The sequence below is a fragment of the Ailuropoda melanoleuca genome, chromosome 5, assembly GCF_002007445.2.
Source record: "Ailuropoda melanoleuca isolate Jingjing chromosome 5, ASM200744v2, whole genome shotgun sequence".
In the NCBI taxonomy this organism is placed as follows: Eukaryota; Metazoa; Chordata; class Mammalia; order Carnivora; family Ursidae; genus Ailuropoda; species Ailuropoda melanoleuca.
Window position 1 is genome coordinate 46,406,402 of NC_048222.1, and position 14,376 is coordinate 46,420,777.

Consider the following 14,376-nt stretch of genomic DNA (forward strand, 5'->3'; position numbering starts at 1 on the left):
CTCCCCGCTGAGCAGGGAGCCATCCCAGAACCCCAAGGTCATGACCTGAGCCCAAGATTATGACCTGAGCTGAAGGCAGATGCTTAACCAACTGAGCCACCCAGGTGCCCCAAGAAACACTGACATATTTAAAAACAAAAGGAAGAAAAAAGAAAACCTCACTGAGTCTTATTTTAGCTATTCTTTGTTGTATTTTTCTTTTTGTTTTTTATTCTAACACAGAGCTTACCCATGTGGAAAATATCTGGAGCTCAACAACTGTTATCTCATTATGAAAGAGAATAAGAGAAGGCACGCAGGCTGAATAATGGCAAAGTGGCAAAGGGACATATCTGTAGTTAGGGTCTTGTCTAGAATCCAGGACCTCTGGAAATGCTAGTTTGGTATGTCTGAGGAAGAGGAAAGNAAAATCCCATTTTTTACAAAAAAAAAAAAAAAAAAAGTTAAAATAAACTTGGTACCCAGACAATTGCCTAGAAACCAAGAGACAATAAGAAGTCCATCAAGGAAGTTAATCGGTCCAAGATTTGGCACTGATTGGAAATATCAGATTACATTCCTAAAGTGCTCTGCTCTGCGATAGCTGTAACTCTGGAGCGACTGATAACCGTGACAGTGATAAACCTGTGGTATGTTCATGACATTTCCTTTGCTTTACTTTGAAGCATGGTCGGCTAAATAGAGTCAGGCACTCTTGCTCTATTAGAACCCTACTTTGAGTAGAGCATTTGTGGAGATTTTTCCTCTTAATTTTAAGGGTATTAATTGACAATTTAAAACTGATGTTCTATTGTTAAATCAGAAATTACTCTTAAAGCGTCACTTGGAAATGTTTCTCTTCTTTTCTCCTCTCTCTCTCTCTCTCTCTCTCTCTCTATATATATATATATATATATATGATCTGGGTGAAATATAAGGAGTCTTGCAGCTTTATCAAAAGGTGCCATTTTTCTCTAGCCCAGATAATTTTAAAATATCACCCAAAAGAAGTGTAGCTTCTACTTATATAACCTTTTGTGGGCACTGCCTTCTTTCTTCTTTGGATTTTAAAGGCAAAAAGAAAAAAGTTTCAGGGGGTTACCTTTGATTGTGAGCTACACTAGGTTCTGTACAGTGAGAAATAGATCTGGCAGCCTGTTGCTTAAAAAGAGGAGGTCTGGTCTGATAGCTAGAAAGCAGGGCAAGGAGCCCTTGATCAATGAGCTAGAAGGGAAATTAAGAAATCATGCAGTTCGACCGTCTCATTCTACAGATGAGAAAACTAAGGCCCAGAGAAGTGACTTGCCCAAACCAACCAGTGAGTTCACTGTTGGCTCAAGTCACTGAGCGCCTTGGCGCCTCCCGTCACTCTCCCACAGCTCCCTGCCGTCGCAATCTCTGCAGAGAGCATTACTCGGCTCCGTGGCCTGTTTGCAAATCTCAGTGGAAGGATCTTGGTGTTCTTCCCAGCTACTTGGAAGTGAATCAAAACCTTCCCAACAGCTGGACTCCGTTTGACACCCTTTGGTGGGGGTGATCAAAGTCCTTTGCCCGTGCTAAACAGCAGCCCACTTAGCACTTGCCAATGAGCAAGTGTCTTCCCTGGATTTCAGAAAGTGAAGACTCCAGTTCAGGGTCTAGAACAGCACACACTTTTAGGAACTTGCTTATCTGTCCCATACTCTCCTCCAACAGCGAGGAATTTTCAAGTCAGAGCGCTTGGTCTGAAAACCAGAGTCGTAGGTCCTAGGTCAGTGTGAACCCCAGGGACATCAGGAGCAGCTATGACGTAGCTTTCAGTAGAATATTCTAATTCACCCTCGTTAAAACAAGACTGTGTGCGTTGCCCACCCTTTTAACATTTATATCACACTCCCCAGTTTGGAAAGCTCTTTACACATCCTGATTCCATTTTAATTTTCACAGCAGACTTTTGAGTATTATCATGATTAAATACAATTGTAAATGCAGGCCCAAAGAAGTTAAGTCACTTGCCCAAGGCCTCTCAGCCAAGAGGCAGGAAAGTGTATGGGCCACGAATATAAGCCCAGGTCAGCCTGACTCCAAATCCAGCTATCTGGAGCTGCCTTTAAAAAGTGTATTCTTTTCTACTCCTGGGTAGAATTAGAGCTATTTGCCCCTACTAAATATTCATGATAATTTATCTTTACAAAACCAGTTCTGCAACAATTCATTATTCAGAGCTTCTGCCCCTGGCACTGCTGGTCACATTGGCTTTGGATGTGTTATGGGCAAAAATGGGCAGTGCTGAGAGCTGTGCTGTCAGGAAGGAGGCGCTTTATGGACAGAAAGACAGGGAGCTTACAACCTCTGAGGGAGTGAGAAGAAAGAGAAAAGGGAAGACCCACCCCAACCCCAAAGAAGGGTGAAAAAATGGCTGCTGGTCACAAACCAGGGCACACAGGCCTCTCTGTTTGAGGACCTCATTCACCCAAGCCCTGGTGGGGCTCCCTGGGTGGGATAAGACTGGGGACAGGGTCCCGTAGGTTTAAATTATTTACTGACTGCTGAATGATAGGGTCCTGAGAGTAAATTTTTTTTTGAATATTTACTCTTTTTAGGGGCACTATCTGTACCAGGGTTTTTTAATATGAGTCATGGGTGCATTTCCAGAAGGATATTAACTTTCCACAGAAAGCGTTTTATTGTGCTAATTAAACTTTCCTGAGACTCAGTTGACCCATCTGTGAAATGAGGATTTTTTTGCTTGCTTGCTTGCTTTTTTTATTTTAGAGAAAAAGAGAGAGAGAGCAGGGGCTAGGTAGGAAGGGACAGAGAGAGAGGGAGAAAGAGAATCTTAAGCGACCCTGAGATCGTGACCTGAGCAGAAATCACGAATGGGACGCTTAACCAACATAGCCACCAGGTGCCCCTCTTGTTGTTGTTGTTTTGTTTTTTGTTTTTTGCTTTTTTTAACACTACTCTGGAGTCGGTTACTATAAAGTACTAGAGCTTCTATAGAGAAGGAGTGACACGGATTCAAGACCTTAGTTCGGTCGCAAATGTTATTTTTCAGGATAGGAGGAAGAAGGGAATTCCAAATAAACTTTCTGATCGTTCCATTAAATTTGTCTTTTCTGTGTTCATATTGTTTTCATTTGTTTGCTTTTTTGGGGTAATAGAATTTTGTCTTCATAATGGCTATGAAGTAAAACAATAATTAAATATTGTGCTTAGTCCTGTCTCCATAATTAGAAGTAATGCACGTTTTTATAAAAATATTGCTTTCAGGAGAGGGGTGTGTTTTTTAAAACTTTCTCCATAAAATTGTGCTATTAATTTATTTTATATTCTTCACTGTATGTAATAGATGCAGTTTACATTTTATTTGTATAGGTTAGGGTTGCCAGATAAAATACAGGATGCTCAGTGAAATTTGAATTTCAGATATATAACAGAGTAGTATCCAAACTTCAAATTTAACTGGCATCCTGCACTTTATCTGCTAAATCTGGCCGCTTCTATGTGTGTATATCCCCCAGTTCTTTATATCGATCACTAAGTGGCCATTTACAGAAACTGGGGGACTCAGTTGGTGCTGATGCTGGGGTCATGCTTGCTCCTGGACACAGATGTGAGCGGTTTTAACTCTGTGCTACTGTGATCTCAAAGATCAGGCAGCTTTCCTGGAAAGATTTTCAGAATCTATTATCAATGTAATCATCATGAAAATATTTGATGAGAACACTGCCTCACACTGTATAATAAATTTAAGTAGAAAAGTCAAAGCAGTGGTATTTTCATCAGGGCTTTGGATGTCAGGAGAAAATAGTTCCACACTCAGCGAATATAGATAGGTCTGTTTTGGGCTGTGTTAAATCCAATTGTGTGGAGGTACTGAATAATCAGGAGTGACAGCATAAGCACTTTCTCTTCAAAGTGATTTTACAGAAAGCCTTATTTCCTAAGGAAAGTACACATATAGCCCTCATAATGCTGAAAGAGCACTAATGTATCAATTTATTGGTGCTGGTGTCATGAGCCGGAGTTCGCAAATTGTATTCAGATTTTAAACTTTACTCACAGTTGCTGGTGGGGGAAGTTCCCTTCCCATGAGAAAGCTTATTTCAAAAAATTCTAGAACGTTCTTGTAGTTCCCGTGTGAGAGAGCCTTCAAGGCTCTTTGCAGAAGGTTCTAACTTCACTTTGAGAAACCAATGCAAACATGATGAAAAACAATAGTTTAGTTTTCCTCAATAAAAAGGGGGAAAAAAAGAATTTGCGTTGGGCTATGTAATTCCAGCTTNGAGGCAGGAAAGTGTATGGGCCACGAATATAAGCCCAGGTCAGCCTGACTCCAAATCCAGCTATCTGGAGCTGCCTTTAAAAAGTGTATTCTTTTCTACTCCTGGGTAGAATTAGAGCTATTTGCCCCTACTAAATATTCATGATAATTTATCTTTACAAAACCAGTTCTGCAACAATTCATTATTCAGAGCTTCTGCCCCTGGCACTGCTGGTCACATTGGCTTTGGATGTGTTATGGGCAAAAATGGGCAGTGCTGAGTGCTGTGCTGTCAGGAAGGAGGCGCTTTATGGACAGAAAGACAGGGAGCTTACAACCTCTGAGGGAGTGAGAAGAAAGAGAAAAGGGAAGACCCACCCCAACCCCAAAGAAGGGTGAAAAAATGGCTGCTGGTCACAAACCAGGGCACACAGGCCTCTCTGTTTGAGGACCTCATTCACCCAAGCCCTGGTGGGGCTCCCTGGGTGGGATAAGACTGGGGACAGGGTCCCGTAGGTTTAAATTATTTACTGACTGCTGAATGATAGGGTCCTGAGAGTAAATTTTTTTTTGAATATTTACTCTTTTTAGGGGCACTATCTGTACCAGGGTTTTTTAATATGAGTCATGGGTGCATTTCCAGAAGGATATTAACTTTCCACAGAAAGCGTTTTATTGTGCTAATTAAACTTTCCTGAGACTCAGTTGACCCATCTGTGAAATGAGGATTTTTTTGCTTGCTTGCTTGCTTTTTTTATTTTAGAGAAAAAGAGAGAGAGAGCAGGGGCTAGGTAGGAAGGGACAGAGAGAGAGGGAGAAAGAGAATCTTAAGCGACCCTGAGATCGTGACCTGAGCAGAAATCACGAATGGGACGCTTAACCAACATAGCCACCAGGTGCCCCTCTTGTTGTTGTTGTTTTGTTTTTTGTTTTTTGCTTTTTTTAACACTACTCTGGAGTCGGTTACTATAAAGTACTAGAGCTTCTATAGAGAAGGAGTGACACGGATTCAAGACCTTAGTTCGGTCGCAAATGTTATTTTTCAGGATAGGAGGAAGAAGGGAATTCCAAATAAACTTTCTGATCGTTCCATTAAATTTGTCTTTTCTGTGTTCATATTGTTTTCATTTGTTTGCTTTTTTGGGGTAATAGAATTTTGTCTTCATAATGGCTATGAAGTAAAACAATAATTAAATATTGTGCTTAGTCCTGTCTCCATAATTAGAAGTAATGCACGTTTTTATAAAAATATTGCTTTCAGGAGAGGGGTGTGTTTTTTAAAACTTTCTCCATAAAATTGTGCTATTAATTTATTTTATATTCTTCACTGTATGTAATAGATGCAGTTTACATTTTATTTGTATAGGTTAGGGTTGCCAGATAAAATACAGGATGCTCAGTGAAATTTGAATTTCAGATATATAACAGAGTAGTATCCAAACTTCAAATTTAACTGGCATCCTGCACTTTATCTGCTAAATCTGGCCGCTTCTATGTGTGTATATCCCCCAGTTCTTTATATCGATCACTAAGTGGCCATTTACAGAAACTGGGGGACTCAGTTGGTGCTGATGCTGGGGTCATGCTTGCTCCTGGACACAGATGTGAGCGGTTTTAACTCTGTGCTACTGTGATCTCAAAGATCAGGCAGCTTTCCTGGAAAGATTTTCAGAATCTATTATCAATGTAATCATCATGAAAATATTTGATGAGAACACTGCCTCACGCTGTATAATAAATTTAAGTAGAAAAGTCAAAGCAGTGGTATTTTCATCAGGGCTTTGGATGTCAGGAGAAAATAGTTCCACACTCAGCGAATATAGATAGGTCTGTTTTGGGCTGTGTTAAATCCAATTGTGTGGAGGTACTGAATAATCAGGAGTGACAGCATAAGCACTTTCTCTTCAAAGTGATTTTACAGAAAGCCTTATTTCCTAAGGAAAGTACACATATAGCCCTCATAATGCTGAAAGAGCACTAATGTATCAATTTATTGGTGCTGGTGTCATGAGCCGGATCGCAAATTGTATTCAGATTTTAAACTTTACTCACAGTTGCTGGTGGGGGAAGTTCCCTTCCCATGAGAAAGCTTATTTCAAAAAATTCTAGAACGTTCTTGTAGTTCCCGTGTGAGAGAGCCTTCAAGGCTCTTTGCAGAAGGTTCTAACTTCACTTTGAGAAACCAATGCAAACATGATGAAAAACAATAGTTTAGTTTTCCTCAATAAAAAGGGGGAAAAAAAGAATTTGCGTTGGGCTATGTAATTCCAGCTTCCCTAAATAAGCACTTTGGAAAGTTGGGGGGGGGGGCAAGCGTGTGATTTTGCTCTTGGCGCACAACTTTGGAACTAACTTGTTTTTTCTTTTCTGTCTACCGTGGATTTTCATAACGGATTTCTTCCCGTACGATTTGTTCCATAGCTAAGTAATGGGTCTGACGTGGGTGCCAAATTTTTCAACAACTTCTACTTTCCAGGGGAGGGTTAAATAGTTCTCCTAATAACTTGAAAGAAAAAAATTTCAAGGTTTACCACAGTTCTTAGTCACAGGCTAGATGTTTTCAAGAGTTGTATTACTTTGAGCGACTATGGACTATGAGAAAGAGAGACTATGGACTATGAGAAAGAGAGACTATGGACTATGAGAAACAAACTGAGGGCCTCAGAGGGGAGCAGGGTGGGGGAGTGGGATAGACCGGTGATGGGTAGTAAGGAGGGCACGTATTGCATGGTGCACTGGGTGTTACACGCAACTAATGAAGCATCGAACTTTACATCGGAATCCGGGGATGTACCGTATGGTGACTAACAATATAATAAAAAATCAAAAAAAAAAAAAAAGAGTTGTATTGCTTTGAGCCTATTTAGTCTCAAGAATATCCCCCAAGGAGAACAGAGCATAAAGAATTCAAAATGGAGTCCTTCTGAAACAGAGACAGTGCTGTGTGCACTGGAACGCGCGTTCGTGTTGTCTATCTGGGGTCTTATGTGCCGAATCTTGCTCAGTCCCATTCATCTGTCACCTGCTCTCCATAAATCATCTCGGAAGTGCAAGGGTGCTGACTCATGAATCCTCGTGTTTTCGTACAGTGTGTGTTCGTCTTGGCGCCATTCACAGTGAGGTAGCAGCCATACCCCTTCTGACTTTCGTGAGTAGGGACAGATAGGTGGTACGTTTTGTGGATTTTTTTCCTTCACCGTAAGAAGTTATGCTTTGTGTGAGCAGGCAGCGTCATTTTCGTTAAAAAGTAAACCCAGAATCAATGGCCATAGCAAAGTAATTGCTCTGTTGCTCAGCTCACTCTTGTCTGAGTAGGTTGGCATCACTCTCTTGTGTCTTAAATCTTCCCCACTCTGCCTATAAACATGATCGTCTCCCCTATGTAAAACGAAAATTGAGTGTCTTCTCTCACCCTGTTTAATTACTGTCAGAACCTCTTAAACCGGTAGGCGGTGTTTGCCGTCCCTGTCTCTCATGGTTCTGTTGTTCTGGGGTAGGTCCAGTGCCCCCGCCAGGTACAACTGAGACTAACCTGGCGTCCGTGTCTCCATCTGAGCAAATGCGCTCCTGAGTATACTGTGAATGACGTGCGTTCCAAGAAACACACACAGGACGCTTTCTTACCTCTGTCATTTTTCTTCTCTTCTAGGTATCTCAGTAACGAAGAAGACACATACATGTAAGTAATGCATTTTTTTTTAATCCAAAGTTTTCTGAAGAGTTGGAATTCGCATATGTCTGGCTGCTGTGACCCTTCAAGTATAAACTAATGTTTCAGCTGTGATCCATGGTCAACAGAGGTCATACTTCTCTACCTGTGGTGGTCGGAAGTGGTACATCTCCACCTGTTTGTACTGAGTGTGTGTTAAAGAGAGTCTAGACGTAGTCTGATGAATTCTAGTGATTCAAGTCATTAGTCTTCAGAAAAATCCTAAAATCTAGTCAGGAGGATCAATTAATTACTTACTGATCACCCCTACTCTGGATCCTTCTTAGAAGAGCTGGTATGTTTCTAGGAAACATCACCTTGATTTCTTTTAAACTTTGGTCTCCTTTTCCTCACCACTAGTTCACGATTTAGGCCGTTTGTACTTGTGTCTGTGGAGCAGAGATGCTGACTGGGAATCTAGGTGCTGTCGCTCGACCATGAGTGTGGCCCACGAGGGCCCTGGTAAATGGCATCGGTAGTTTGATGTGGAAATGTGCGCTGGATTTACACTCTGTATTCATTCCCACTTCTCAGGGTCAACTGCTTTCATCAGTTGCCTTCATTCGAACTACACCATAAGTTTACAACCTCACGTCAATGTAAAGTGTTGTGATTTTGCAATCTGAGCAATATTGTTTGACTGTGCTTTGAACCGCAGGATGAAACTAATCCGTCATGGATGCAGGGAGTCAACTTTCACTGTACTTGACCAGCATGTTTAGACTTTGAATTAATAGTGTCATTAGAATTCGATAACTATTTTAGACCACAGATATGTGCTACCCATGAGATGTGTTTGGGCATCCTTCTAAGGCAAGCAGTGGAGATATTTATGGCACAATTTAGGGCCGACAAAGATGTGTCCCCAAATTTTTCCCAATTATGCTTTTAAAATTTTTGGTTTCATGTGAAACATTTGGGGGAAAAAAATCTGTGTAACATCAAAGTAGCTTATCTTGTGCCTCAGTTGATTCTTGAAATCTGCTCTTGGGCTTGTCTGTCTGTCTATCTGTATTTGTAGCAAACAAAAAAGAAAAAAAAACAAAAAAAGAAAAAAAACACCCCACCAAATTCGATGGTTGCCTGACTTTTAGGGCCCAGTCCTGCAGTCTCTCCCCACCTGGCTCTCCCATGGGCTTCATTGGAATGTTTGTTTGAGGAAAGAAGTAAAGGTCAGGCCCGTAACGGACACATGAACAGGACAGCACCTCCATCTCTGAATGCACAGTTCCCGTTGGCTGTCCCTCCATCACGGTAGTCTGTGGCCCTTAGCTTTTTGGGGGTTGTTTTGTCGTCGTTGTTGTTGTTGTTCTTGCTGTTGTCGGTGCATAATTGAGCTCATGATGACTGAGAGATTGACAGTGCAGGAGACTGAAGTCCTCTGTATATCCGCAGGGCAGGCATGGTACAGAGCGCTTCCTTGCACAGCCTTGCCCATGAGCTCGTCCCTGGCCTGGAGGGACCCACTCTAGAGGTGGTAAGTAATTCAGTCTTTCTGCTAGCTCAGTCCTGGGCCTCTCCCAAACAGGAGCGGATGATTGTGCCTACTGTTTATGGTGGTTTGGGGTAGGGACTCCTGGCCACCTGGCAATACACAGAAAGCCACTGACTATTTGTATTATGACTTGGCTCTTGGATAAGTGGATAAAACCACTAGTTCAACTCCATTGGATACAAAGAGTGCCTCTCAACTAGTAAGACAGAGACCAGAAATGTTAGTAAATATAGAGACCATCCATCCATGAGGACCTTCAAGGAATTGTCATCCCTGAGAGTAATTTCATTGACCTATTGCAGAAACAATAACTCGTGGTCAGATTTAAATTCACAGAAGGATTTGGATGGCAGCACGGGAGTGGTGGCTAGTGAAGAAAAGCTGGTGTTCCAATAAGAGGCAATATAAGCACGTTGGCCTTGCAGCAAAGGCTTAAGTAACCCCATCAGATATACCTACTTTAAAGCAAAATCAAGATATAGCCAGAGTGGGTAGATTTTGATTGCCTTTCTAACTATGGAAATCAGCAGGAAAATTCTTTCACATTGAGCATCAAGTAAATGTAGACAGACTTAAAATAAAGCTCACTTTATGTAATTCAAACATTAAATTGACACAAAGAGATCAGAAATCACCTTGGTTTTTTTGGTTGATGTTTACTTTCATGATTTAGGGGAGAGGGCCCATGATAAAACAGACCAACGACAAGTTGGGAAGAATAGCAACCGAACAGAGGGTTGACACAAAACTTTGCACATGCCAACGAGGAATTGAATTGTCCAAGTTGCGTGTTAGGGAAAGTCTTCTATGCCACTTAAATGTGGAGATTATTTTTGTCACCAGCTCAGCAGATAACCCATCATATTTCTGATCTTAGCATCTCTACAGGGCCTACAGCTTGTGAGGAGGAAGAAAATCAATCAGTTCTTTCTCCCATAACAGTCACCCAAATGACTGCTTCTTGAGCATCTGTTGGATTTTTCTTGAAAACCGAACTGTCCTACCTTGCCTATAAGTTTTCTTAAGAGGTTAAATTCCAGCTCCTCTTAAAGCATCTTGACGTCTGTTCTTCAAAAAGTTTCACTATCAGTGAAGTGTGTGAATTCATTTTTGCACTGTCTCAAGACTTCCGTTTTTAGCCAGAGTTCTGGAAGCCTTGGTCAAGGCTTGGCTACATAATCATCGACAGCTGAAGTCACCCCGCATTAGCAATTTCAATCTGGGCTTCCTAACTGCCCTCACAGAGAGACGGTTCAACTTACAAATTAACATGTACAGTTGCAGAGTATATTATAAGGCCAGAGTGTCGGCTCACAGGTGCACCAGTCAGAGGCGCAAGAACCACAAAATGAACCTGAAGAGATGTGACACCTGATAATATTTTAAGCCACCTTGTTATCTCGAAAGCACAGGTATTGCTTCTAAATAAATAAATAAATAAATAAATAAATGCTTTGGGTGAGCTAAGCCAGAAATTCCCAGGAAAGGAAATCTGATTAGTAGCTTCAGAGGAATTCACAAACGTGGTCTTTGGAGAACTCAGATTCTCCTGCGTTCCTGAGAAGGGCACTGGTGGTGTTTGTCATTAACTTTACTTGCCGATGGGGGAAGGCAAAGCTTTGAGGCTTCTAGTATGAAGTCATCGTGACCAAACTGGTCAGAGAATGCTTTCGTTTGTGATACTCTTCGACTGGTGATAGGAAACGTTGCCGTTGGCATTGGTATGTGAACAGAAAAGGAAGTTTTTACTTGTGGGATAGAGACCTATCAGATACATTTCACACTGTGGTGTAGGATTTCAATTTAATCTGTATGGTGATTATATAGCACCTGTGTTTGGTTGGACACTTTAAAGATTGCTTTCACTTTGGTGTTTCACAAGTTTGTTCTGGTGTCTTTCCTGCTGAAATCGTACCATGTTGGATAAGTATCTTTCTCATGGCATCAACGGCTGTTTTGGTTTTTATTCTTTGCCAGGGACAACTGGTCATTTGCCTCTGACTTTTTAATCTCATTCTACTTGGATAGTTCTGCATACACTAAAATGTTAGAATATGACAGAGTTGGAGGTGAAAAAGTAACGAATGCGACAGATCCTCTTAGCTCTTTCCAGCTGCTGGAAAGTTGAGCATGATGGAGTCATAACCTTAGGGTGTATATCAGCCAACCACCGCAGTGTAGACCCAAAAGATACCAGGTAGGCTCCTGGATAGTTTTCAGAGGCAACAGATCATTGTCACTTCCTCCTGTTCTTATCCATGTTTCTATTCTTCTTTCTTCCTGTGTCAGTCTGTTCTCGCTTTCTTCTACACTCAGGAACAGGCACTTACACATGCGTGAAAATTACAGGTGACTCAGGGAGCAGCCAGGAAAATGTGTCAGTTTAATCTAATTTAATGTCAGTTTTCCCAATAAATAACAAAGTAAAATATGCTTCTGAGTGTTCTGAAATATTTTAATTTTAACATGAATAGCCACTAAAGGCAACTTAGTACATTTCCAAATGTTTGTTTGCAGTAGGCTAAGACCTAACATACAAAACTAAAACACTGTTATTTCTAAAGAGAATTTAGTTCTCAATAGTAAAAATGTTTTAGTACAAATCAGAGTCTTTCCTTGAGAAATAATCCTTTGTATCTGTAAAAAGAAAAAGTGTTTATTGCAGTCATTTAAAGTGGAATAGGTTAATGTATTCACTTTTCACCCCTAGGGACTTGGTTTTGAATTTGACTTAGAGAAAATTAGTTTTGAGGCCTCAACCTCCTCTCCTTAGGCATTTGTCGATATCACAAAACCAACCCAACAATTTGTCACGATTGTTGCCATTTACTCAGGAGGTCCAAGAACTAGAATAACCTTATTTTCTCGTTTTCTTTTCTTGTCCTTGAGGCCATTCCTTTTGATTGTAGACTCTTAACACAACACTAAACTTGGGGCTCACCCACACTATTTTCACAGTCCAGGAAAACTCAAGAACCATTCTTGGCGAAGCTAATGGAAGGTGCTTTGGTTATATAGTTAATAGGTTGCCGTGACAACCCATGTGACTCATGGTGTGACTCACAGCAAGTGTAATTTCAATTGCTGCTGGCAGGGTGTATCATTAGGACAGGCCCGAGAAGAAGCCACACTGAACGTCTCTTAGTAGGCTTTCATCCAGATCCCATCTACCCATTGAGAAACAGAAAAGGGGATAACCCAGCGCTCACAAACTAGCCAGAGGATTCATTTCTTCCTAAGGTTTCCTGAGGCTACTAGCCGTCCCAGACGTAAAGCTTGCTGCTCATGATACATGACCAAGAATAGATGCTGGTGTCTTAGAGGGCTAACCAACGGACAATGGTTTACTGAGGACCTACTCTGTGCCGTCAGCTTCTTTGCCCTCAAGGACCTTACAGACTAGGTTGAAGGTGGGGCCCAGGGTGAGGGGGTGAGTGGGGTGATAGAGTCCCTGAAAACACGAATGCCTAGTGTACTATATCTACAAGGTCCGGCTCACGAGGGAAAGCAGACTAAGCTAGAAGTGTGGTAGAGGAGAAAAAAATTAGACGATCCAGGATTCTGGTACTGTAATCCAGGCATACAGCAGCAGGAAAGGGAAGGGAAGGGTTTAACCCTGGGTGCTGAAAGCTCTCCCTGCTGCACACCTCCCGTTCTCACCCAGAGTCACAGCTATTTAGTCCCTTCAAAATCAACCAGCCCAAGGAAGTAAAAATCCCTCATACGGCCTGAAATGTTTGCCTTGTTTAGACTCAGCCTGTGTGACTACAGCCAACCCTGCCTGAGCTTAACAGGATTTCTGTCTCATCATATTAAGATATAAATGGACTGCACGTGGCCCTGCCACTCAGTTCTTCCAAGGTAGGAGATTTGCATAGCCTGAAAACCTACAGTTCGTTCCATAAAAAAGGAAAAAAAAAAAAAAAGCCCAGAATCTGTAGTTAAGCGTTTCCATCAGAGCATCCTGCTGATTCGAGTTTGCTCTGTTAGTAGGACATCAGATCCATGAACTGAATTTGGAAAAGTATTTGTGTTCCGATTTTATAACATAGGTTCAAAAGCGTGTGTTGAGATGGCAAGGGGCTCTTTAAAATCCGTGATCACTAGTAGGGAGAAAACACAAGTGCCTAGCCTATCGGGTGCTGGCGTGCACTTGATAGAGTATATATTCAGTAAAACTCTGACACATGGTTGGGTCGATCTTTAAAGAAGGCTGGGTGTCTGTCATGGAGTTTTGAGTTACTTTTGGTTCAGTGATGGCAGTAATCTGGGGTAGGAGGAGAAGTACCAGGAGATAGGAACTGCCACCCCTGAGCGGTTAATTCTCATAGCGCAGGTGCTCTGTTCAGTGCTTTACATGCATTATCTCATGTAATCTTCTCATCAGCTCCATGAGCTTTGTCATACTACTTGCGTCCCCATTTTGGATGAGAACATTTATCTGAGAGATCAGCAACTTAAAGAAGTGAAAACACTGGCAAACTCATCCAGGGGTGATGGGTAGAGCAGGGACTCAGAGGAGATTGACGCCTTGCGCACACAGAAGCACCACACCATTGTCTCCAATCTTAACATGAGGCAATGTTGTGGACACTTACAGAGTGCTGGATGCTTTTCTAAGCACTTCGTAAGTGCTCATTTATTTCATCTTTACTGCAATCTTGTCAGGTAGGTCTCGCTGCCATCCCCACTCTCCAGGTGAAAACTGAGGCCCAGGAGTCTACAACTAGCTAGGATGGGATGGAGCCAGGATTGAAAGCCACTCCACAGAGCCTAAATGCTGCTACAGTAACTGATGTCATTCCTTAGAGCGGTCCTTCCACTCTAAACTATAGGAAGAAAGTCAAGTGTAACCGTCATTCCTACAACTGATTCAAGTTCTTTAAACTTGAGACTATTTTACCTATAAAGGCTTCTAAGCTCGGTGAACTATGATTATAAAAAAGG

The 14,376-nt window shown here is 41.7% G+C and overlaps 1 protein-coding gene across 2 annotated transcripts in view; it reads left to right on the plus strand.

Annotated features, from left to right (window-relative positions):
- The window catches only part of RORA (RAR related orphan receptor A), a 702,106-nt gene that overhangs the window by 513,997 nt on the left and 173,733 nt on the right, over positions 1-14,376 (plus strand). For both annotated transcript variants that reach the window (XM_034660892.1, XM_034660894.1), the window contains exon 2: positions 7,875-7,904. In XM_034660892.1, the coding sequence (XP_034516783.1) occupies positions 7,875-7,904 (30 nt within the window). The remainder of the gene's footprint in view (positions 1-7,874; positions 7,905-14,376) is intronic.